The sequence below is a fragment of the Panthera onca genome, chromosome D2 (assembly GCF_046562875.1).
Source record: "Panthera onca isolate mPanOnc1 chromosome D2, mPanOnc1 haplotype 2, whole genome shotgun sequence".
In the NCBI taxonomy this organism is placed as follows: Eukaryota; Metazoa; Chordata; class Mammalia; order Carnivora; family Felidae; genus Panthera; species Panthera onca.
The window spans coordinates 40044038-40070311 of record NC_138349.1 but is presented as its reverse complement, the minus strand read 5'-3'; the positions used below and the strand labels follow the sequence as shown (position 1 = coordinate 40070311).

The window sequence follows — 26274 nt, the reverse complement described above, 5'->3', positions numbered from 1 at the left end:
AAGGAGGTAAGGGCAAGTCACTTAATTTTCTGAGTTTTGTCATCTATGAAATGAACTTAAATAAAACTGTACTGCATGTTACACATATACACAATAAATACAGAGCAACTAGTGGTTATTATGATGGGAAAGAAAAGAGTAAAGGTGGGGCCTTTGGCATGCACCTAGTAAGGAATTTGACAGGAAAGCACTGAACCTTGGCTGAAGGCCTCTGGTTTTTAAGAAAAGTGAGTTTAATATATTTCATACAGAACAGATTAGAAATTAAAAAGAGTAGATCTGAAGTCTTCAGGAAAAGCCTAAAAATGAAGTTAGTAAATATACCTATCTTTTGCTAATTTTAAGTTTCATAAAAATACACTAATATTTAAGTGAATACAAAAACCAATTTATGTTCAAATATTTTAGCTATACTCCTAACCAAAGCTTAATGTGGTAGAATATTTTGTGACACGGTAGTTTTTACAAATACACACAACACCTCTGGCTGTTATGCTTTTAATGGAGGGAGGTACAAAATGCATCAATGCAAAAGAATGTTTTACATACTCATTAACATAGTGATGAATGTAAAATCAGGAATACATTGTTAAACCTCAAAAACTACAAAGTTTCCTGCAACCTAAGATAATGGAAAAGGCTCCTTAAGTTTTTACCTGCCACTTTTATTAAAGTTCTAAGTGGTATTGGGGGGGTGGGGGTGGGGGACCAAAAAATAGGTTCTTTTCAGCTGTGGTTCAAGCCTAACGAAGCTGTATGGCAAGGACTATGGGACTGTGAAGTTTCCCTAAAAGGACTTTCTAGATGACCACATCACAAACTTTAAAAGTTAACGATAACACAGGCAAGCTGAGTGGCCTAACAGTTTAAAAGCCTGGAAAGCAGCTAAGTTAACTCACTTTAAAGAATTTAAAAACATTATAAATCCCACTTCCTACAGAGAAACTTCATAAAGCATATATGTGACTTTTAAGGATACCGAGAAAACATTAAGTTTTCATAAAGCTTCATAAACACCCCAAGGCACAAGTGTTCAAAACAGCCTGTTCACTAAAAGGGCACTGCATTCTACTCTTGGAGGTATAGAGATGCTATGCTTGCAGTGAGAGGACACTTAATCTATCCCTAGTTAAAAGCACCAGGTGTCAAGCTCAGCTTCCATTTACACAGGACGCACCAATAACCCTTAGGATAGCAAATAGCTCAAATACTGCATTTCTAACAGGTCTTGCCTTTTGCTCTTTTGACTAGTCAACACTAGGGTTCTTTTGCCTGGAGTTGAGAGTATTTTGAAAGTGGCTAGGACTACCCTGAATACAGTCTTGAAGCAACGTGGAGCTCTTCTAAAAGCTCGGGAGATAAGTCAGTAACTTAGAAAAGGGAAAAAGAAAATTTGCAGTAGCTGAGTCTCTCAAAAGGAGAAAAATAATGTAGAATCTGACATGTAGGCTAGTTTTATAATGTCAAAAAACGCCCAGATTGTTAATACACATTTTGGTAAGAAAACAATCATTATATTGGCAAAGTTAACTATTTGTGTGAAATATACTATATTAATTAAACAGAAAAATCATTACTTCCACCACCAACGGAAGAAAACCCACAGCAAGGGAAGCATCTAAAGGAGGGCAATCAAAAGGTTAGGGAAGTTTACTAGTAGCTTTTGAATACATCGACACACCTTGATTATAGAACTATTTCATTTTTAAAACTACAGTGTTTTAATGTACTTCTAGTAACAACCCAATCTAAGGAGCTGTAGAGGCTTATGAAAAAGACCTATCCACCAAGATGCTGTGTTTCTAGTGGAGGGGTGAATTTAAGTTAATACTTCTGTAAGAAGGAACTGAATCACCTCAGCATCAACAAACAGCCTTTTTCTTTTACACAGTAACTCATAATTTGATGACTTATTTCTCTTCACTAGTTCAAAGTTAGGCAGGAAAGGAATGAAGCTGACTGGACAGACCCAGAAACACAAGGATTTGGCAAGCCGCACAGTCACTCGGCTCATGGAGGTGTGATAATCTGCAGAAAAGTTGTTTGACTCCAGTGTTCCATCCTTTCACATCTGTAAAGAAGGCCCACAGATTAAAAAATCAACTATAGGATAAAAGCAAATCTCTTCCCACCTTAAAGCGCTAATTTCTCAATAAGCTATTAGAATCCACACAGGCTCTGAAAATTCCCCTGACAGCTGTATCCTCCTGAAAGGTCACTTTCAAGTGTGTCCTAGTTACTTCGTAAAGCAAGTTCAAGTGAAATACATGAAACCGCTATGATCCACCCCCTGACCCTCATCTGCCTAATACACATACCATTCATAGGAAAGGGGTTCCTTGGGCAAAGTATGAATTCATACAGAAGACAAAACATTTACAAGCAGCTAAAATCTGTAATTTTTTTTTTTTTTTTACACCAGGGACATGTACACCCACCTGTAGAGGAGTTCGATACAACCACTTTTCTTTGTCAACTTTAAGCTGCATACAGGCAAAGAGATCACAAACTGCTGGGAGGCCATAACGGTCTTGGGGAAAGTTATGTTCCTCCTGCAGGGGTGAATTAAGTAATACTTCCTGCAAGAAGACAAAAAGGGCAGGTTGTTACATGACAATTGGGAGGCAAGAGACCAACTTAACTCATTTTCCAAAGACTGTAGCATCTATAAGGAATAATGTTGGCCATTTTGTAATAACATAAATGTTGGCCATTCTCTCTAATAAGCAAAAGCAAAGGTACAAATGTTTAATCTCTTCCATAGACAGCCAATAAAAAGGCTGGTGGGTTGTTTTTTTTTTCTTTCCTGCAGGATGGGGACTGGGGGCCTGGAAAATATGTAAAAATCTGTCTGAATAATTATCACAAATCTTCCATTCTGTTCTAACATGGCATCAAAGTTAATACTGAGGCCAAATAATACTACCATATTTAAGGATCTGGCCCGTTTGCAAGGTTTGGGATTAATTAAGAAAGTATAAATCTATTAAATACATTTAAAATGGTGTTATTCTGATGCCTGTGCTCACCTTGGCCTTCTTTCGAAGTAGCCACTTGTCTTCCCCTGAGGATAACTGGCTGAGGTTTCCCATCTTGTTTCCTGGCAAAACCCAGTCAGCTGTGGCCACGGGGTTCACAAGCTTTTGTTTGCCAGCTCTGTCCTCAGTAATAGGCACTTCCTTGGGACATCCTTCTTTGCAGGAGGGTGTGATGAGCCACTCTGACAGGGGACTGCTCCTTATGACTTGGAAGGAATTAGCAATACTAGAAGGAGCCACTGCCTTTGATGTCTTAGCTTGTTCTGTTGCCTCTTTTCTGGAAGGACAGAGCCACACACTCAGGGTATCTATACACTTGTCAGGCTCAGGATTTGGTTCCACAGGCACACCATTTTTATCTTTCCCTTCTTTCTTCAGAAGCCACTTACACAGAGCTTCCTTCTCACAGTTTTCATCACACACACACTCCGCAAAGCTCGTACAGGGCTCATTGGCTCTGCACACCTCCTCTACTTTATATGGCTCCTGATGGTTCTGGACAAGCCAATCCTCAGTAATCACACTGGGAGTGAACAAGGGTTTCTTAGCCTCTAAGTGGTCATTCAGGCACTTCAGATTGCCCAGGTTTTCAATCTCCACACCTTTGGGTTGGTTGCCCCGACAATTGGTGCAGGAATCGGGTTTGAGAAGCCAATCACTCACACTATAGGGCTCCTGGAACACCTGAAACAGGAGCTTAAACTTCTCACTGGCTTCACAGCTGCCTTTGCCAGGCTTCTCCAGCTTCTGGGATTCCTGAGGAGTCACCAGCCAGTCAGAAAGATCCATCTCATCTTGATCAAGAAGCTCCAGATCTCCAACCTTTTCAATTTCAGTGGAGTAAGAACTGGTAGTAGAACGGCTATTACACTTTTGGTAAGTTGGTTTTTCAGGGACCTCTTGTTGCTGACTCTTGTGGAGCCAGTTTTCTAAGCCCTTCAGGTTGCCCCAGACATTACTGAAGAAATTGCAGGCTCTGGCAGAAGTCTACATAGAAAGTACACAGTATTAGTTCACCAGTACATTATGACTGCATATAAGAGTTCTATACGCAAATTTATTGCACTGCCCAGTGTTTCCAAATTTAAGTATGTAAGGTCAAGACAAAGGATTTCTCTGTTGGGATATTGAAATATTGAAGAACATAAATTTATTTTCTATAGCTTTTAAAAAACTGAAAAATACTAAATACCAACTATGAGAAAGCATCTACAGCATATTTGATAGAAGAGAGGCTAGCAGTTCTACATAATATGCTTTTATGAATAAAGAAGACAAAAATGAACAAACGATGATTAGGCAGGTCATCAAAGGCCGAGAAACGTGAATAATAACCTCCATAATCAAAGAAACTTCAAAACAAAAGTAAAATGTTACTTTGTATCAAATTCAAAGAAAACAAAGAAGCTTATAAATGATTACCGCTATTAGAGAAGTTTTAGGGAAGGGAGCACCCTCAATATATTCCAAATATTCTTCTGAATATAAATTGCTTATCAACTTCCTGGAAAGCCAAACTGGCAATACTTATCAAAAGTCTTGAAAGGTATGCAGAATTATAATCTAGAAATGCAATTTCTAAATTTCTAGGATTTTACTCGTAAGGAATTAATCAAGAATGAGCATAAATTAACTCCTGGCTGTTCAGAGGAACTTGATACCCAGAAAAATTGGGAGTTTAAGTTACAGCCAATCAATAAGATATACTATTAAGGATTTTATGGAAGAAATTAAATGAAAGAGAAATATATTCATGCTCTACTAGTGAAAAAAAAAATCTGCTAGCCAAAACAGGATTTACAGATTTAAGTATATGTACGCATAAAAAAAAAAAAAAAAAATGGAAGTATACAAATAAAAATGTTAAAACAGTTATCTCTGCATGTTGGGGTTATGGGTTTGTATTTCTTTACAGTTCTGTTTTCTAACCTTTCTATCCATAGTGAAGAGGTATCACTGTTGTACTATAAAGTCATAAAAGTATTTCAAGACTAAAAACTAAAAGACGTACACTAAGAGTTAAAAACTAAACCCATCTACTACTGCATCTACTCAGAAACAATAAAAGCAGCAACACACCTGACTATTCTCCAAGGTCTGCTTCTGGGTAAGCCACTCCTGGAGGTTGGTGCTGGGTATATAAGGAGCCTGCCGACCAGTGGTGGGTTTGTTTCCAAGGAGCCATTCGCTGAGAGGGACAGCCATGGTGCTGGATGCTGACTTCTGCTAATCACATGATACTTCACTGCTTAACAAGGCCATGCCAAATGCCGTCAAAAGTTCACCAGGAAAGGAGACCCAAGCTTTCTAATTTTGGCTTCCAACTGACGGCACAAGTGACACAACTTCCCTAAGGCTCCATCTTACAAGAAGTATATCTCATCTCCAGGGTTCTTCTCCACTCAAAACATCTAGCAGCCTATATTCACACCGCCTTAAGAAGTAAATCATCTCTATGAATTATGAAGAGAAGGTTTCCCAAGAGAGAACCACCCCAGACAGCTAATGATAATTTCTTATGGGTTGCTAACAATGACTTTCTCTCTTCACATCTATAAAACCTCTAAATTTCTATCTCTCATTCAGTCTCAAAAGGAGCATTTAATTGCATAAACTAACTCAATACCACTTATGCCTTTTTACAAATAAATGGTAGCAAAAAAAAAGAAAGTGATTTAGTCAAAACCCAAAAGAAATATAAGCCAAGTAATAACTTCGTTACCAGAAAAAAAAAAATGACATTTTACCTGTTCTGGCAATGGGATATAGCCTCTTTTCTCCAGGAAGGACCCAATATTTGATGATGAACTAGCATGAGCCATCAGGTGCTCAGGAATTTGCTATAAAATAAAAGCAAATTAATCTTTGAAATGCAAATTATGCTTTCATCCCAAAAAAGTGAAACTGTAATTCCTAAATGTCAAACACAGGAAGCCAAGCATTACCATTTCACTAAAATAAATATTCTTTCTACTAAACTCGATGACCTACAAATAGTTATGAAATCTGAGAATTCTCTATCACATAAGTATCATCATACAAGAGAATTCACCAGAATTGGTAGTATTACTGCTTTTAATAAAACCCAAGTGAGAACATGTTTGGTTCCTCAGACTAAAGACCATTCAAGGTGCACCTGGGTGGCTCAGTCGGTTAAGTATCCGACTTGTGAGTTCAAGTCCGGCGTAGGGCTCCTCACTGACAGCACAGAGACAGCTTGGGATTCTGTTTCTCCCTCTCTCTGCCCCTCACCTGCTCTCTCAAAGTAAAAAACTAAACTTAACTGGGGCACCTGGGTGGCTCAGTCGGTTGAGCGTCCGACTTCAGCTCAGGTCGTGATCTCACAGTTCGCGAGTTCGAGCTCCACATCGGGCACTGTGCTGACAGCTCAGAGCCTGGAGCCTGCTTCAGATTCTGTCTCTCCCTCTCTCTCTGCCCCTTCCCGCTCATACTCTGTCTCTGTCTCTCAAAAATGAATAAACATTAAAAATAAATAAATAAATAAAAACAACTAAACTTAAAAAAGACCAAGAAATATTCTGTAAGAAATATGTCAAAGTATTTAAAAAAGGGGTGGCTGGCTGGCTCAGTTGGTAAAGCATGCAACTCCTGATCTCAGAGTTGTGAGTTCAAGCCCCACGCTGGGTGTAGATTACTTAAAAAAAAACCTTAAAAAAATATATATATATATTTATATGTCCAAGTTACTTAAGGACATACAAGACTGGGGCGCCTGGGTGGCTCAGTCAGTTAAGCATCCAACTCTTGGTTTTGGCTCAGGTCATGATCTCTTGGTTCAGGACATCAATCCCCATGTCAGGCTCTGCGTTGACAGTACAGAACCTGCTTGGGATTCTTTCTCTCCCTCTGTCTCTGCCCCTTCCCCGCTCACTCAACTCTCTAAGATAAATAAACTTAAAAAATAAATAAAGAGGGGGGCACCTGGGTAGCTCAGTTAGTTAAGCGTCCGACCTCAGCTCAGGTCATGATCTCACAGTCAGTGAGTTCAGGCTCTATGCTGACAGCTCGGAGCCTGGAGCCTGCTTCGGATTCTGTGTCTCCCTCTCTCTCTTCCCCTTCCTTGTTCGCACTGTCTCTCTCTCTCTCTCTCTCTCTCAAAAATAAGTGAACATTAAAATATTTTTTAAAATTTTAATAAAAAAATAAAGAAATACAAGATGAATTCTGGCGATTATCCATGAATCAATACCACATTCCAAGAACTACCACAGCCTAATGCTCACATCAACTTATTCAGAACATGAAACTTCTGAAGTTTTATCAAATTCTCAAGAAAGCCACTATTCATAGGAAAAATGTGATGTTTTTAAGACCATCTGTGAGTCCACAGATCTGAGAAGTGCACTATGAATTATCTGAGATCAACAACACTCACAATGGTCTTGAGGGATCCAAATGTGGTGATGGCCTGGCGCAGAGCAGTTGTGTCCGCTTCAAAAAGTAGGACAGTCGAATCTTCGGGTTTGAGGGTCAGATTGCCCAGTCTGGAGAAAAAATAAAACCTGGCTTTTTTAAGGAGTAACTATTTAATCCAAAACAAAGCCAAACTGTGAGTAATCTGAAATGACTACTTTTCTAAGAAACTCATCACAGGTAGATGACTTAACTACGCACCACCCAGTATAACATTAAATATATAAAGCAGGATGACCTTATCACAGAAAAAAAGAAGTTAAATCCAAGACATACAATGAGTTACAGAATTGACTTTTTTAGCGGGCCTGGGTGGCTCTGTCAGTTGAGTGTCCAACTTCATCTCTCAGGTCATGATCTCACAGTCCGCAGGTTCTAGTCCCACATTGGGCTTTGCGTTGACAGCGCAGAGCCTGCTTTAGGATGCTCTGTATCCCTCTCTCTCTCTCTGCCCCTCCCCTGCTCTCAATCAATTTTGACTTTTTAAAAAATGTATCAAAGTCAAAGAGCCAAAAGTCAAAACAAGCAAAAAACATCTTTACCTCTCTAGGCACACAGAGACTTGATTGGCTAGATCTTTGTTTTGGGTGCACTCCAGTTGATGAATAAGACAATTGAACTGGCCCAGTAACTGTAAGAAAAATTGAAACCGTCTAGCCACACTGAGTATATCCAAGTTAACAAACAGCACTTGAGATTAAACTTTTACCTGATCTATATTAATGCTACATTATAGGAAAGGCATTCTCTGGAAACCAAAAGCCACAGTCAAAACCAATTACAGCCTTGCAACCAACCACCTTACCCAGTAGAGCTGTTGGGCCTGCTGCTGAAGTGTCTCTTCTTTAAGCTGATAGATGAGATCCACCTGTTCATACAGCCACACCTCACGGCTTCGAAGGCATTCCAGGTGACGGCTTATGCAGCTGTGAATCTGGGCTTTGACCTAGGAAATGCATACCTGTTAGCTTCACTCCTATTATAAGCCCGAAGAATGGTGTTACCCACAGAATGGTGAGGTACTTAAACTTTGGGGGAGGGGTCACACATCCTTTTGGTTATCCAATGACATCTATGGAGCATCTCCCCAGAAAAACACATACTATATACTCAAAATTTTGCCTCTAATTTCAGGGTTTAGGGTCCCGAAGCCCACCCATGAAACCACCAAAGCCCCATGGACCCAGTTTAAGAATTCCAGACATAAAGACATTCACAGGCTCAAAAATCCTCATTCAATACACCCTCCCTCTGAAGAGGAACCGGTTTATTTGGGTGGCCTAAAGTAATCAAGAGAAAATAAATGATATGCCATGTAACACTGATCCCCCTCAGTTTTCCATATAATTCGAAAACCTATAGTCTGACAAATTCATCAGTGGAGTAAGATAGGAGTATTAACTTAATAGCTAGCCCTTATCTGTTTTCTCACTCTACAAATGAGCAATCCATTTACAGTAAGCCAATTCAGTAAAGAGATGTGCCACTACATGTCAATAGCTACAAGACCATTAGGGCAGACAGTTTAAGTAAAACTATAAACTAAATGTTTCTGGAAGCATAAACGGCGATTCAGAAAAGGACAAATGTAAAAATCCTAAGGAAAGAAACCAAAACAGCCATAAAATCTGAGAATTCACATAAGAAACGATTTTTAAATAAGTTTTTCTATATAATAAAGTTTTATTTCAAAGTCATGTAATACTTGGTCTTCCAAGTATTGGAAGTATTCCAAGTATTGGTCTTCACCAACACGGTACTAGTAGGCCAATGGAACAAAAAGATTTCATTCTGGCTTGCTCTAACAGATAAAGTTATTTACAGAACCATGCCACCAACAAAACCATGCCACCACCAAGTTAAAGGATGGTAGGGGACATGATGAAGTGCCACCCTTTATGCAACAAGGACACAGCTGAGCAGTAGTGCTCATTCATTTTGTTATGTTTTATTGATGGCAGTGCTTGGCACAGGGACCACACACAATGCATGCGGAACTCTTTACAGTGGTACAAGGTTTTCCAGACTCTTCTACCATATGTTTAATTTCCCCTGGGGATCAAAAGCATTAACATTTCAGGCATACCGTGCAAGGCATGGGGTGAAACTTTCTGGATGGCACTGAGAAGTCAAGCCCTTGGCCATGCTCTAACCAGCCCTGTGCTAAGAGCCCAGACAAGGGAAGAAAAAAGCACACATCACACCTCTCGCAAGTTATCTTTAATTTGCTGTTCAGCCCGGAGAACTCCACCAATAGCAAGCTCCAAGTCCCTCCGTGCATCACAACACCTCAAAAGGGGTTCTCTATTACTGGAGCAGCCACTCTGGTCCTGTGAGGTACTCATTCTGCTCACTGTTCCTTTGAAAGAAAGAAAGAAAAAATCTAAATTGCACTGTAATTGCAACCAAAAACCACCTTTCAGTCATCCCCCAACTGATCATTCCAACCAGTTCCCAATAACTAGCATAATTAGATTACTTCCAACACATGACCCAGCACACAGTATACTCAAAAAATACTGCTTCTTCCTTCCTGCTCAACACTACTGCATTCCTGACATATAATTCTAGGCATCTAGGTTAGTGACACTTTACATGTGAACAAACTGTTCCGAAAAAACACCAATTTTCCTGAACCGATAGGGCAATTATATAGCCTCCAAAAAGTTAAAAGAACACTGGAATGTAAATTTCTATTTATAACACATATAAAATCATAGGAGGCATGTGTTCTTATTTTACAGATTTAGAGGTGAAGACTAAAAGGTCTAGAAAGATCCATAATTATTTTGAAAAGTAGCGACAAACCAGTAATTGGTAAACAGAATTTAGAACATAGTTTAGATCTGGCATTTGCCTATATTTATTGAGAAAGAGGAAATTTTAATGTATTTCCTCTTTTCTCTTTTAGATGGGACTTTTTTTTTAATTTAGGAAGAACTAACTTAGGGATGGTTTCATAGCTAAGAAGTTTTCAAGAATGTAAATCTAACAAAATACTTTCATAGGATTCTGATAAGGGAAATGCTTACAGGCATTGGTGTGGGCTGCTACAGGAATTTTCTATAATCCTAGGTTTACAAGAGATAAGAAACAGAAGTGGAAAGAACAGCACATAACCAATGACATAATATGAGACTGAGACAGAAGCATTGGAAAACAATGAAGCAAAAGCTTAACAAAAACCGCTGGAAGAAGTTTGTGTCTATCCTGGAAAGATCTAGAATCAGAGATCATTTGTAAACACTTAGAAAAAAGCAGTAATCGGTGTAGCCCAGCATGTGTTCACTAAGTCACTAAGCCCTGTGATACCAAAGTTTCTTCCTTCTTGAATAGTTTTACTAAACTGGCCACTCAACGTAATCCTGCAGCCACAATCTATCTGGATGCTCGACAGTGCGGCCTGTGACAAGGTTACATATGGTCTTCGAGGACAAAGTGAATATGAGCTAAACAGAACTACAACTAAATGGATTATTTTTTACAAACAACTCAAAGGATAACAGACTGAAGCCAGTGTGTGAAGTTTTTAGAGGTATGTTTTCCCCTATTACTCAACTGTTTTCCTTAAGTACCTGGATAAAAACAGAAGACAGACATTAAAGTTGGGGTTAACACAGGACTTTGACAAAAACAGAGTCCAAAACAATCTCGACATAACTGTTAAATCTTATAAAACAGAATGTAAATTTTTAAAACTTGAATGGGGGAAGATAAAGTAAAAGAGAATAAAATGTTTTTAAAAGGATGAAGATTTGTAATTGAAAGTATAGCTCTACATGAGTTAGCACTGTGCAGGGTCTAAGAAAAATAACGAACTATTTGCATTTACCAACAGTATAGCATTTGTCACAGGACTAATCTGTTCCATATTTATTACATTAAATTTGAAATTTTTTTCTGAATAACACACTTTAGAAAACGCATTTAAAAAAGGGAAAGGGACTCTAAAAATATGAAAAATTTCTCTAGGAAGGGAAGCTGTTCACCCTAGATAAGTTTCTGGGAGGACATGATTACTACACTCAAATACTTGGCGACCTGTCAAAAAAGACTTAGATTTGTTCAGAATCACCTACAGGGAGTAGAGGAGGATTAACATGAGACATCTGAGACCATATATAAAAGAACTATCGGTTCTGAAGGCAAGGACCTTCTGAGAGATGGCTGCTCTTGGCTCAACAGCAGTCTACCCAGTGCAGAGTCCTCCAGATGACTGACACCTCATCTGAGACAAAGCGAACTTTGGCCTAGACTGCATCTCCATGCCTAGGTTTAGGACCAGATAGCTAGCTAGAAACTACAAAGGGACAAAAGCAGTGTGATCCCCACCCTCAGAAATAAAATGATGGGGGGGGGGGGGGGCACCTGAATGGCTCAGTCAGTTGAGCGTCTGACTTTGACTCAGGTCATGATCTCACGGTTGACAAGTTGGGAGCCCTGCGTTGGGCTGTGTGCTGACAGCTCACAGCCTGGAGCCTGCTTCGGATTCTGTGTCTCTCTCTCTGCCCCTCCCCCATTCATGCTCTGTCTCAAAAATAAAATAAACATTAAAAATAATAATAATAATAAATAAAATAAAATGATGGGAGGAAGAAGCCTAACAGGCTTTCTTTTTACCATCTCAGGAAAAGATCCAAGTGAGGAACTAGAGATCCTATAAGAAACTGAAGGCAATTCAGGAAATTTCCAATTGTTTTGTTACCTTAGTCTGTTTCCCCATAATGACTTTTTTTTTTTAATTTTTGAGAGAGAGAGTGCGTGGGGGTGGGGGGCAGGGAGAGAGGGGCAGAGGAAGAGAATCTTTTTTTGAGAGAGAGGGGGCACAAGTGAGGGGCAGAGAGAGGGGGAGATAGAGAAGTGGGGCTCACCCGATACGGGGTTTGTGAGAGAGAGACAGAGAGACAGAGAGAGAGAGAGACCTAAGCAGGCTCCACACTCAGCACGGTGCTCAATCCCATGACCCTGGGATCATGACCTGAGCTGAAGAAATCAAGAATCAGATGCTCAACTGACTGAGCCACCCAGGCGCCCCTCCCCATAATGACTTCTAAAAAGCAAGGGCTTCCTTAACTAAATTTGAGAGGAATCGCTGTGGAAAATTTTTCCAACCCTCAAAACACCAACACCAGCTGTAAATACTTTGCTAACTTTTTTTTTAATTTAATGTTTACTTATTTTTGAGAGAGAGAGAGAGAGAGAGAGACAGAAGGTGAGCTGGGGAGAGGCAGACACAGAATCCAAAGCAGGCTCCAGTCTCCGAGCTCTCAGCATAGAGCCTGATGCGGGGCTGGAACTCAGACCACTGAGATCATAACCTGAGCCAAAGTCAGACACTTAACCGACTGGACCACCCAGGCGCCCCACTACTTTTCTAACTTCTTTTTCACACTGGAAGCTGCCATGTGTTACGCATAGGAATTAGTGTACACTTGGTGCACACTGTAGGGACTCTGAAAAATACAAGTGAACACAACACAAGTGCAACACAAGTGAAACGCTGGCTCATACTTGGAGAGCTGGAGTCACCTCATTACCACAAGTTGCTACACTTTGCACTTAAGAGTTCTATGCAAGGCATGTTTAGTTGTCTTTCCAATTATTAACCAAATTTCACCTGTGCCAAATTTCCCATTCTTAGGTCCTCACCATTTGTGTGGAATGCCACAATGCCTGGCACAGTATAAAATTTAATCAATAAAATTAAACTAGAATGCACTTCACAATGTCAAAACCTGAGCTCTACATCATATGGGTGGCACATTCAAATGCATTTAAGTGCTGACTGTTATTACTAGATCCCTATAGATGTTTTCAATTCAATCACAAGTACCATACAACTGTCTAATGAGAACAAAACATGGCAAATTGGTTTTTCTCCTTATCAGCTATGGACAGAAGGCAGGATGAGATTTAAGTTACAAAACTGATTTTTCCCACATATTTATCACAAGTTTTCAAATTAAAATGAGTGTTATCCTTCAAAACAGTCATCTTGTTAAGAATAAGGATCTTTAGGGGCGCCTGGGTGGCTCAGTCGGTTGGGCGTCCGACTTCGGCTCAGGTCACGATCTCACAGTCCATGAGTTCGAGCCCCGCGTCGGGCTCTGGGCTGATGGCTCAGAGCCTGGAGCCTGCTTCCGATTCTGTGTCTCCCTCTCTCTCTGCCCCTCCCCCGTTCATGCTGTGTCTCTCTCTGTCTCAAAAATAAATTAAAAAAACGTTAAAAAAAATTTTTTTTTTAAAAAGACTAAGGATCTTTAGAGCCCATTTGTCAGTCGCTAAGAAAACCTGTTTCATTTCCTTATGATCAGTCCCAGGATGCTTGTCTCTCTGCTGCCTTTGGCGGTCTCCCCCACCTCCCTGTGCAGCAGTGGAGGGGACAGTCAGCTTCTATAGCCTAGATCCCAAGAAAGTAGTTATGCAAAGGCTTCCCTTTTTGTACCGCAGTGAGGAGGAAGCCCTCAGAATGGAAATCAAGAACACCACTACACAGGTGAACTCAAATCACAATGAGGGGAAGACTGACCTAGCTTAATGAAAGCTTTATGAAATGTCACATCCAAAGAGACATGTATGAAGTAACTAGTGCATATGGTCATTTTCAACAATCCACCATTTGTTTCAGGTTTGAGAGCCTATTTTGCCTATTTTCTTACCTGTAAAAAGACTGGACCAAATCAGCTCTCAATCTAAAATTCCAATCAATTAAAGACTATTAAAAATGTTCTTTTTTGGGGCACCTGGGTGGCTCAGTCAGTTAGGCGTCTGACTTCGGCTCAGGTCATGATCTGACAGTTTGTGAGTTCAAGCCCCACATCAGGCTCTGTGCTGACAGCTCAGAGCCTGGAACCTACTTCAGATTCTGTGTCTCCCTCTCTCTCTGTCCCTCCCCTGCTCATGCTCTGTCTCTCTCTCTCTCTCAAAAATAAATAAGTATTTTTTTAAAAAAATCTTTTTTTATTCATCTTTATAATCCAAAATACTGCCCTACCACCTTCAAAAGAAGACTGCCCTAAATGTATATTTTTTGAGACAAAATCTAAAATTTAAGTGCTTCTAAAACGTCCCCGCCTCTAGGATTCCTGTCCTAGGTTTGAGGGTAGGGGGAAGTAGGAGGGAGAGACACACGTACCCCTAAAATAAAGCTCCCAGAGAACCCAGAACTCTCCCAAAACAAGAATTCTACAAACTATATATGCCATCTTTGCACAGTGGTTGGCACAAATCTAATTATGAAACCCAAAGACCTTGAAACCAGAATTGAGCAACTAACCACAAATGAAACTAAGTCATTATCATATGATTTAACCATAAAATTTCCAAAAAGCAATAGCCCTCTTGTGACCAACACAAACCACAATTTAAAGTTGAAAAACCCGGGGGCGCCTGGGTGGCTCAGTCGGTTGGGTGTCCAACTTCGGCTCAGGTCATGATCTTGCGGTCCATGGGTTCAAGCCCCGTGTCGGGCTCTGTGCTGACAGCTCAGAGCCCGGAGCCTGCTTCAAATTCTGTCTCCCTCTCTCTCTGACCCTCCCCCATTCATGCTCTGTCTCTCTGTCTCAAAAATAAATAAACATTAAAAAAAAATTTTTTAAGTTGAAAAACTCTTTGCCATCTCTTTAGTAGACTATTCTCATTGTACAGATGAAACCACAAAAGCCCAGACAGTTTAAATGATCCATCTAAAGGACCACAGCCATAACAGGTTTGGGTTTAGAACTGAGGTTCCTAAGGTCTAGTCCGGGATGCTCTGTGACCAACTTGTTCTTCTTTTAGTGTATTATCACTCACAAATTATTTTTATTTACCAATTCTAGAGTCTGAAATTAACATCCCAAAAACAACAAAAAGAAATTAACATTCCAATAGAATACTATTGTACTACTGAAATAACTTACATTAAGATTCTGTCCATTTTCATAGTCCTCAATAAATTAAGACAGTTTTTCAGAACTTTTTTCCTTAAATAATGCTAACAAAATAAATAATGCTCGTGCACATCATGACAGGTTCAGAATAATCAAAACACTGCCAAGTACCAGTCCCAAGCAAGGAGGACAGGAGCAGCAGCCCTGGATCTGATCCCACATCTGTATCACAATCACTCAGAGTTCCATCCGTCTGTCTGAACAAAGGCTTAAACCAGGTCATCTCTAACTGCACCTTCCAGTTCTCAGTGTTTGTCACCCTTCCCACCTAACCTCCTCTCCAAGAAAAGAGGTCCACTTTTTAGTTATTTTCCTGGCATCCAAATCATTGCTAGAAACCCACACACTAAAAACCAATCCATAGCATACATCTATGTTTTATTGACTACAAATTTGAAATACTGCCAATTTAGTTATCTTTGATGAGACAATATATAATAGACCGTTGGTACAAATTTTCAGGAAAAAAAAATTATGAAATAATAGTCCACATTCCATTTCACCTTGAGACATTTCTTCACATGTTCTTTCTTCTTGTTAAAAAAAAATTTTAAGGTTTTTTACTTCACAATTCATTACCTCAAAGGCTATATATCTTACCCTAGCCCCAGCCCACTTTTAATTCTTTATCAAGAAAGTATTTTTGAAATTCAGGATCTGATTCTCCGTAATTTTTTTATACCTGGAAAATAAGGTTAATGCCTGAAGAGACTTACACAAAATAAGGTAACAATGAAATCTCCACAGCATATTTTAAGATTACAACTTCAGAGCTTACTGCCCTAGGATCTGTCTACCTTCATACACGGAATTACAAGCAGTCAACCCCAGCACATCAAATTTCCGAAGCAGTAACTGAAAACTGACCACAAAATTCCCCACCTAAAGCCACGACTTTTCTAGTTCAAAAGCAACAATGACTCATGCAACTTTCCAGGTTCCCCCACACTTTCTAAGAGCACTGTAGCCGGTATGAGCCGCAGCCCGCAGGGTCACCTCTCAGCACGCATGCGCGCAGCCAGGGCCACAGAGCCCCTTCCTCTGCCCAGCGCGCCGAGTCGACTCAGAGCGCTCCCGCTGCGGCCCTGGGCTGCCCGACGTACCCCGCAGGCCCAGTCTCCGCCGCGCCACCTGCCTGGCGAGCCGGAGGCCCCTTTATCCTAGACTCAAGGGCCGAAGGTCCCCGCGGCCACGGGCCGCGCCCCGCCCCGCCCGCTAGTGGCAGCAGCCCACGGTGGCCGGGAACGCGCACGTCGGCGCCAGGGGCGGGCCTGGAGGACCCGCCCGCTCGGACGCCCCCATCCTGCCCCTCCAGCCGGAGGCCCCCCGCAGCCTCTCGCAAAGCTCCACCCCCTCCCCGCCGCTTCCGGAAGCCAGGGGCCCACAGACACCAGGGGGCTCCTCTCCAGCGTCCCCTCCGCCCTGCTGCTCCAACTCTTAGCCTGTGTCCACCTCGCTCTGTGCCCCAAATCGTCGAGACTTTGAGGACTTAAGGGTTTTGCTGCTAATCGTTACAGAGAAATAACAAACGTGGGTCAGTCAGAAGGCTTACGGAGTTATTCTTGGAATGTCCCTTCCCAGTAGCTTACGCTTCCAGAGATCACCCCTGTCAGCCCAGCTGGGGTTCGGCCCTCGTCTTTTGTTCCAGGCCCTCTCAGACATCCCCTCATATCTGTGACACACCTCTACCTGTACCCTAGTGTCTGTCTCTCACAACAATCACATGCTCGCACACAAGCCACACACAGTCCAGTGCCGCTGTTAAAAGTCATGAATGCTCTTCATTCAAAAAAAGCTTGCTTAGAGCACCTACCAGATGCCAAGCACTATTCTAGGTGCTGAGAATACGAAAGTTAAAATGAGAGCCCTACCTAGAGAGGCAGTAATACAAAAGAGAATGAACTCTGGAGCTAGACCATTTGAGTACAAAACTTTGCTTCCCACTTAGGTGCTGTGTGACTACAGGCAAGTCACTTAACCAGTTTCCTGGTCTGTAAAATGGGGACATAATAATGGATCCAACTCAATGAGAATTACATGAATTGATACATGGAAAATGTTTAGGACGCTACCTGACACAGTATTCCTGTATGATTATCATGCTAATGGTACTTCTAGTCTGGTGCCTTTTTCTCCAAAAACAATCCTTACAGTCTGCATATCCAATCAGGCCAGAAGACAAAATCTAGACAGCACAGTCATTCCCTTCCAATCAATTATATTAATGCAAAATACTTGCTCTTGTCTATGTATATGAAATGATTTTTGTAAATAAGAGTAAAGAAAAACCACATGACAAAAAGCAAACACAAAAGGTCATCACCTTCAATTACGCATCCCTCAGATTTCAGATGAACAGAGTTTGTGGAGGCGCCTGTTTTATCTATCATGCACAAAGTTTCTGGGATCAAATTTCAGACATTACCAAAAATAATGAGAAAACAATTTCTTAAAGTTTTTTTATTCATTATTATTTATTTTGGGCAGGGGTGGGGAGGGAGAGAGGGAAAGAGAGGATCCCAAGCAGGACCCACACGCTGTCAGTGCAGAGCCTGACACGGGGCCTCAATGCCATGAACCATGACACCATGACCTGAGCCAAAATCAAGAGTCAGATGATTAACAGACTGAGCTACCCAGACACCCCATGACCCTTTGTACTTTAAGTCAAATGGTTAGAAAGGAGGAATTCTCAGTCTATCAAAACAGAACTGATGTCAAAACTTTTTATCTTTTAGGTGTCCCTATAAAATACTCACAATGTAAATACAATAGAAACTATGTTGACCATCACCTACATAACTGATAAGCCCTACACTCACTCTAAAAGATCCTGACCAACGCCTCTACACCCTAAATGCTCCAGCTCTCCCTCACTTGAATTCCCAAGTTACAGTTACTAAAAGTCAGTGTTTTGTCAGCTTATGCCAACTTTAGTTGTTACTACAATGATGTGATTTATTAAGTATTACATAAACATAAGAAGACTGGGGAGGAAAAAAATCATAAAAATCTAGAAGAATTCTGCATTCAAACCACTTTGCAGGCTCCTCTTTACTCCCTTAAGCTTCATTATTTGCCCTTGCATCTTTATACAATGTTTACATTCTAAAGGGTATTTTACTCTCTTCTGCTTCAAGATTTCTATGCTTGCTATCTCAGAACAAGTGAACCATCCACTCCCAGTAGATCATCTCATCTAAAGAGAACATAAACTATAACTTTCCAATGACTCCCCACTTACCTACAAGATACAGTCCAAATTTTGTATAAAGGCAATAAAGTTCTCTATTTTCTTGTTCCAACATGGCTCTCCTGCTGTTTCCCCAAAGGAACCCCCACACCGTGATCTGCTACACAGCTGTTCCATGAAAAGTCCAGGCTGGTTCACCTTGTCCAGCTTGGCTCTCCCAACTCTCTCTGCCAGCAATACCAGTTCCCTTCTCCCCACCTGTCCACTTTCTAACCATGCCCAAGTCGCCACTACTGTGAAGCCTCTCCTGACCAAGCACCCCTGTCCTCAATAGTTTTAGCCAACAGGGTTAGCTGCTGCCTCCTCTGGATTCACTACATTCTGAACAGGTTTCCAGTATGACACCTGTAACATGCCACATTATTACACATTACATGCCTGCCTCCTTAGCTTGAAGATTCCCAAGAGAAGGTATCATATCTTACTTGGCTTTGTTCACTCTAATGCTTAACAGATAAGCCTGGTAAGGGTGTCTTGGCATTAACCCCCTTCCACTCTACACGCTCTACTGAATTGACTTAAAGAGAATGGTGTTCCTGGAGTTGCACAGTACTGTGACCCTAAACTCAACAGAGGCTTAATATATGTTTGATAAGTGGATGGATGAATGAGTGATAAACAAATGTTCAAGTTCAGACTTATATAATAAGTACAGTACAGTTCTCCTTTAAACACAGATAATCACCTTGATGTGACACTAAGGCCTGCATTAATTCAGAAAGGTTTTTCAGAGGCGGAAATGTTTCTAGCAGAAGGCTTAATTTTAGTTTTCTTTCAAACAAGACAAAACCGGCAAGGGTATTGCTACCGAAACCATGATCCCAGGATATGCACAGAGAAAAAGTATCTTTCCTGACACCAGATCTATCAAAGCTCAGCTATACAGATCCACAAACATCAGCAAATCTGTAAGTTAAAGGGGAAATATTAACTATATTTACAGCCAACTCTGGATATTTTTTTTCCCCTCAAGATTTTGCAGTACCACAGAAATTCTAGCTGACACCACAGAAGTTTGGTAGGCTTTCAGAACTGAGGCCCTGCCCTATTTTCAACTTGAACCTTCTGGCCATAATACAGTCAAGGATAGGAAAACATGTTACTTATCCACTATCGCAGTAATACCATTTTATCCCCGATTTTATGATAAGTATCTTGTGGTTTTTCCCACAGAAGTGAACATGTGATATAATATTTTCCCTTCCCTAAAGCTTGTGGGACTAGCAATAATGCCAAAGTCAAATTCAAAATATACCTAAGGTTATGTTCTTATGAAATCAGTAATTGTCCAAGTATTAAAAGACTTAACTTCTTGGGGTGCCCGGGTGGCTCAGTTGGTTAAGCGTCCGACTTCAGCTCAGATCTGATCTCGCCGTTCGTGAGTTCGAGCCCCCGCATCAGGCTCTGTGCTGACAGCTCGGAGCCTGGAGCCTGCTTCCAATTCTGTGTCTCCCCCTCTCTCTGACCCTCTCCCTCTCACACTCTGTGTGTGTGTGTCTCTCTCTCAAAAATAAACATTTAAATTTTTTTTTAAAAAAAGACAACTTTTCTATGACCTTACTGACAATCAAAAACCTTTTAACCTATTTTGTCAGCTATTCACTCCTTCAATGAACCAAATTATCACATTTGTAGAGGACTCTAAGTAATGCTGGATAAGAGGACTGGAAGCCTCAAAAGTGCCCCCAAACATACTTCTACCCCCAGAGAAGAATATCTTGATTCCACTGAATAATCAAGTCAGGCAAAATCAGGGATGATGGCTTGGGATAAGAATGGCTAAGAGAATTAGAATGAATCATTCATATCAGAAGAAAAAAGAGTACTCTCAAAATAACAATTTTATTCACTTGCCAGTGAATCTACTGAATTCAAAGAGAATAAATACCATGTCAGGCTCCGAGGTACTGTAGGCTAGACGGGATGTTATGACTGAATGTTATAATTTAACAAGCAAAGACAAGCTGAGAAGGACTATATGGCAGCGCCTTTAACTGATAAGCACAGAAACACTATTTAAAGGGACTCAGTAGAGTAAAAGTGCTCAACTTGGCCCCCAGATCAGCCTAGGCCACTGGCATTGTTTCTGTGCTCTATGTTGAAACAAAGTATTCAGACATACTCATAACTGAAACAAAGCCTAAATGAAAATGTGGACAAAAGCTTTATGAAAACTAAAAAGTAGCAAGAAGAGTAACAAAAATGTCATGGACATCTATAATGCCTTCCTGAAAACTGTGCTTAAGCCAATACATACACACTGGTTCGTGCCTTATGGTCATTTTAGACTTGCAACCTAACTGGTATATAAACAGAGACAATGATTCCACTAATTTCAGCAATGCCTCAGAAAGTACAGTCTGAACCAGGAACACATTCTATTGTGCTCATCATGCATAGTGACAAGTCTTAATTCTCTGAGGCTCAGTATCCTTCTTTCAAATAACTCAAAGATTAATATATTTTAATTTTTTAAATTCCAGTGTAGTTAACATATAGTTGTATTAGTTCCCAGTGTACAATAAAGTGATTTAACAATTTCATATATTAACTCAGTGCTCATCAAGATAAGTGTACTCATAATCCCCCAAAGATTGATATATGTAAAGCACTTAGAATAATGCCTAACACATAGTAAGAGCTATATAGGCATTAAAGTTTCCCCCATTATCCAAAAGCAGGGCATTCTGTGCAACCTTTCGTAAGTTGAAATGGCATAAAGAAGCAATTACCATTAATTAATATGGAAAAATTTTTGAGCATTTCCAGGCCCCAAAAATAACCTCTCTGAGGATTTTCTGATGCCTTACAACATATCTTTCTAATGGATGCACAAAATAAATTGACACAAAGCACTAATGCTCACAGACACAGTTCAAAACTGTGGTGGCTTGCTGCTGAGATGCTGAGTGTAGTTCCCAGGGAAGGAGCTTGGTGGCACCACTCTAGCTGCTGGGGAGGCACGCCGCCTCTACATCGGCTCACTGCAAAATAAATGCTGAACGCTATATTCCCTTTTCACTGTTTTTTGTAAAAGCAAAACTCCTCTTTGGATTTCTTTGGTTAGCAAAAAAAAGATAACGAGTGCAGGTCTTTTGTAAAAGCAAAGTGGTATAACACATGCTTTAAAAAATCAAGGGATATCTGCAGCTACTTTTATCACTCTTGGTCAGAGAACGGGGTATGATAATAAAGAAGACATTTTATTATGTAGCTCGTATATTCAATAAGTCACCATCATCTCTCTCCAGTATTCCTGCAGAAACCTCATGACTGCTGCCCACCCCACCCCCACCCCCACCTACTCTTCTCTTTGCTGGCTCAGTCCAGCCACCATTGCTTCCTTGCTGCTCCCCCAGCATACCAAGGATGCTTCCACCTCCGGGCCCTTGCACTTTCTTCCAGAGAGCCTCATGTCCACTCTTTCACTTCCTTAGGGGATCTGATCACTTCCTTAGGCTGTCTTCCCAGTGAGGCCATTGCTCACTATCCTATACAGACTAAATCTTCCTTCCACAGTCACACTTAATATATTTTCTTTTTCTCCATAGTACTTACCACAATCTGACATGAAGAAACCATTTATTTTCTGACCCCACTTCAGAAAACACACTGAAAGGTAAGTTCCACACAGGAAGAAACTTTGTCTTTTTGTCCACCATTATACAGCAGGTGTTCAATAAATATTCGTTGAATAAATTCAGTAAACATTTAATATATCTTTGTGCCAAGGCTTTCTTTTACACATTATCTCATTTAGTCCTCACAAATATTTAAGGTACATATTATTGCAATTTTAAAAATAAAGAACCTAAGGCTTAAAAAACAACAACAAAAAAAAGAAAGTAAGGATTGAGGGGGTTAAATATATTACCTATAATCACAAGCTTCCAAGTGGAGGAACCAAGATTTAATCTTTAATCCCAGGTCTGAGTCATAACTCCTTAGCCACACAATGTATGTTAAAGGGGTCATTTAGGCATTGAGATTTTATGTATTCATTCAACAAATATTTACTGTGTGCTTAAGCTGACTATACTTATGATAGTCCCTGAAGCCACAACGGTGAACTTGCTATCTAGAGGAGAATTGTGCCACTGAGTCACCAAAAACTCAGCAGAAAATACTAATTATTTGAAATAAGAGACAGAGTTAAAAATCCATCAGCAGCGGCAATGACTGGTTCTGAATGTTCTCCAGTATGGTAACGCTTCCCTTACTCTAGGAGGGGAATTATTATAAAACATTAGCCAAGAGGCTTTTGAATGGGGGTAGGGATGTGTCAGAATATCCTGCACGGTTTTCTGAAGCCCCTACACAAGTTCCTGAGATTCTGGTACAACTAAGCCATTTAATAAAATGGGGTGGAGTGGGAAGTCCTACCTAATTCTAAAATAAGATCGCTCCGCCCCCCCACCCCCCACCCCCACCCCCACCCCCACCCCCGGAGAATCACATTTTCCTTCCCTTACATAGCTCACCATGCTTTTCCACTTTTGAAATACCTGTTTGACCAACCGTGATAATGTAATAACAGAGGTTTATTTAAACACAAGATACCAGGAGCGCCTGGGTGGCTCAGTCGGCTGAGCGTTGGACTTAGGCTCAGGTCATGATCTCATGGCTCAGGGGTTCCGGCCCTGCGTCGGGCTCTGTGCTGACAGCTCAGAGTCTGGAACCTTCTTCAGATTCTGTGTCTCCCTCTCTCTCTCTGCCCCTCTCCCACTCGTGCCACGTCTCTGTCTCTCGAAAATAAACATTAAAAATCTTTTAAACACAAAATACCATAGGGCTGCTCCGATGGCTCAGGCGGTTAAGCCTCCGACTTGGGCTCAGGTCATGATCTCATGGTTTGTGGGTTGGTGCCCCACATGGGGTTCTGTGCTGACAGCTCAGAGCCTGGAGCCTGCTTCGCATTCTGTGTCCCCCTCTCTCTCTGCCCCTCCCCCACTCACGCTCTGTCTCTCTAAAGTAAACAAACATTAAAAACGCAAAATACCGTAAAACTTTAGACCCCTATGATTTTCCCTAGGGACTCAAAGACAAAAGTCTCATAAAAAGGGGGAAAGGAGAAATAAAATGTGAGGGATATTACGGGGCTAGACCTTACATATATTATCTCATTTATTTATCTTAACAACTGGACAAGCTAGCAAACATCCCAAAGAGCAAACCAAGTTAACTTCCCTAAGCCACAAGATACACGCACCACCTCCCACTTCCACTGTACCATCTGGTAAGTCTTCCTCAAAGAGTCTGACAGTCTTTAAAGTTCAGAAATGGCATGCTAGGACCCCAGTGCAGAAATGAGCCAACTATGATCACCCGTCTCACCCTCACCCCAGGAAGTTATTCAAGAGACCTTACAACCACATTTCCAAATTACCAGATAGGTGGTGGAAAGCTAAATCAGTCCAAAGACAGTTACGCTACGGTGAACCTTACCCTGATTAGAAAATACCGGAAAATGCTACTGTGAAAAAAGCTCTGCTTTTGTGACCTGACAGCTCTAGCGCTCTGACTGCTGTCATTCTTGATCGCATCATCCCTGGTTGTATCACATGGCACGTAACGCTGTTTTATATCATTGTTGCCCCGCCACAGGAATTTAGTTTCACGAAAATAAGCGCTGTGCCCCTTTGTTTTCATTGCTATAGCCTTAACCCCCTGAACACCTAGGCAATGAATAAATGATTGCTGGTGGAATGAATCAAGGAATGAGCAAAACTTGCTCTTCTCATCTGTAAAAAGGAGAGGATCAAGCTGCCTCTCGGGCTGTATTACATGAGATGTGCTGGCACTCAAAGGGCTGAAAAAAACATGACCTTCCTCGCGTTTCCACCCAGCAGTGTAGGAATGGATATGCCTCCGGGCCCATTCTGGAGAAACGGGAGTCTCTCTGCCCCCATGAGACCCTGGCGAGAGCAAGCAAAACCTTGCAGCTGTCACTCCCGGGGCCAAGAGAAGGCGGGCATAAAGAAGGTGGTGGCCCCCGGGCAGAGTGTTGAGGCCCGGGGAGAGCGCAGCCTCCGGCCGGCCGGCAGTCAAGAAAAGGTGACCCCCGGACAGGACGGGTGGAGGGAAACGCTGGCCGGGAAAGGCAGGCCCAGGCCCGGTGGGCAAGCGGTCATGGCGCCCTGGAACAGCCCGCGGTGTGAGGGCTGGAGGAGTCGCGCCGGCCCGAAGGGCCACTGTGGTTCTTACCAGCTCCAAGTGCAGCGCCCGGCGACCGGAGTGGAAGCTTCCTCGGAGAGAGACCGGCCCGAACAAGTAAAGGGCCGAAAGGAAGAGTTCTCGCGAGAGCACAACCTTCCTCCCACGCCTCACGCCACACGTCTGACAGTCTCGCGAGATCTCTCCTCGGGTCAGCCCAAAGCCCTTGTCCGCCCTCTAGAGAGCACAGAGCGCAGGCGCACACTCGCCCCCGGCGCTGGAGGTCCGCGTCCTTTCACCGTTCCTGAGTAAATCAGGTTAAGTGAAGCAAACGTGTTGAGGGCAAACTCTGTGCCAAGGATGATCCTAAGTTAATGTCTCGTATCAAATGTCCTCATAGATAGATTTTAGTTTTAATAAACAGATGCAAAAATAAATCAAAACACAAAAGGACAAATCTTGTATGATTCCACCCAACATAAGATACGTTGAACAGTCAACTTACAGAGACAGAAAACGAAATGGTGGTTGCCACAGGCTGGGGGAGAGGACTTATTGTTTAATGAATGCAGACTTTCAGTTTGGGGTGATGGAAAGTTCTGGAGAATGAATGCTAGCGATGGCTGCACAACAATGTGTATGTAATTCCACTCGACAGTAAACTTAAAAATGGTTAAAATGGTAACTTCTATGTTCTGTATATTTTGCTTCATTTTTTTAATTTTAGTAAATAAATAAATGTCAGAGTCAGATTTCAAACCGTATCATCTGAGTCCAAAGTGTATGTTTCTTTGCACCACATCACACCACTCTGCACACCCCATGACCCTGTACCGCTTCTCAAAATTTGCCCAGTGTGGCATTACCCACATTAGAGCTTTTTTGTTAGTTTGTGACCAGATATAAATACAGGAATCTTTCTGTGGTCAGTTTTGACAGAGGCCCCCAATACTTAGCTCTCTGCTCCCCATGTTTGCCAGCAAGGTGAAGGACCATCAAAGTAGGTCCCACCCAAAAGTGACAAGAGGCAAGGCAATCTAAGCAGAAAGCAATGGGAAATGTGGGTTCAGATGCAGAAGCTAAAAGGCAGTCAGAGCGTGTATTGGAGCTTTGGAGAAGGAGGAGTAAGGCATGTTGGAGCAGCCCACAAAAGCCCCAATGAGGAAGAAAATCACCGTAAACACTGCCACGGGCAGAAGGAGCCAAGACTGTCCCTGACCCTTAACTCTCCTGTCCCCCTCCTCAATTCAGATGCAGACTCTGGATTTATACTTTTTTGTAACTACAAGTGACCAAAGCACTTTTTGATTACCTTAGGACCAAAATTCTCTTCAGGGCCCTACCTAGATTGCTCAACTAGTCCACATAGCATATTTAAACAGATAGGGTTAAGGGGCAGAGGAAAAATAAAGCTCTTTACCGACTGCCCACAAATTGTTCAACAGAGGACTGTTTGCTTGTTTGT

At 41.5% G+C, this 26274-nt stretch overlaps 1 protein-coding gene across 6 annotated transcripts; it reads right to left on the bottom strand.

Moving 5' to 3' along the window:
- Positions 1-484: 484 nt before the first annotated feature.
- Positions 485-24988, bottom strand: NCOA4 (nuclear receptor coactivator 4). 6 transcript variants are annotated; one of them, XM_060642184.2, is made up of 10 exons: positions 24861-24988; positions 9677-9831; positions 8278-8418; positions 8015-8103; positions 7435-7543; positions 5786-5878; positions 5118-5264; positions 3030-4025; positions 2439-2579; positions 485-2071 (listed from the first exon to the last, which is right to left on the bottom strand). In XM_060642184.2, exons 2-10 carry the CDS (start codon positions 9815-9817, stop codon positions 2066-2068), a joined length of 1863 nt encoding a protein of 620 aa, XP_060498167.1. In that variant the 5' UTR covers positions 9818-9831; positions 24861-24988; the 3' UTR covers positions 485-2065. The 6 variants fall into 6 exon arrangements, with proteins under 6 accessions (XP_060498167.1, XP_060498163.1, XP_060498164.1 ...); XM_060642180.2 differs by lacking the exon at positions 24861-24988 and adding an exon at positions 16507-16633; XM_060642181.2 differs by lacking the exon at positions 24861-24988 and adding an exon at positions 16400-16476.
- Between the last annotated feature and the right edge of the window lie 1286 nt (positions 24989-26274).

What these genes read in the sequence shown, in the direction of transcription:
- NCOA4 (XM_060642178.2), bottom strand. An exon ending in GTCTCTGTGTGCCTAGAGAG is followed by an intron (nt 7,544 to 8,014) that starts GTAAAGATGTTT and finishes TTTTTTCTCCAG; the next exon opens with ACTGGGCAATCTGACCCTCA. An exon ending in AGACCTTGGAGAATAGTCAG is followed by an intron (nt 4,026 to 5,117) that starts GTGTGTTGCTGC and finishes CTTTCTATGTAG; the next exon opens with ACTTCTGCCAGAGCCTGCAA.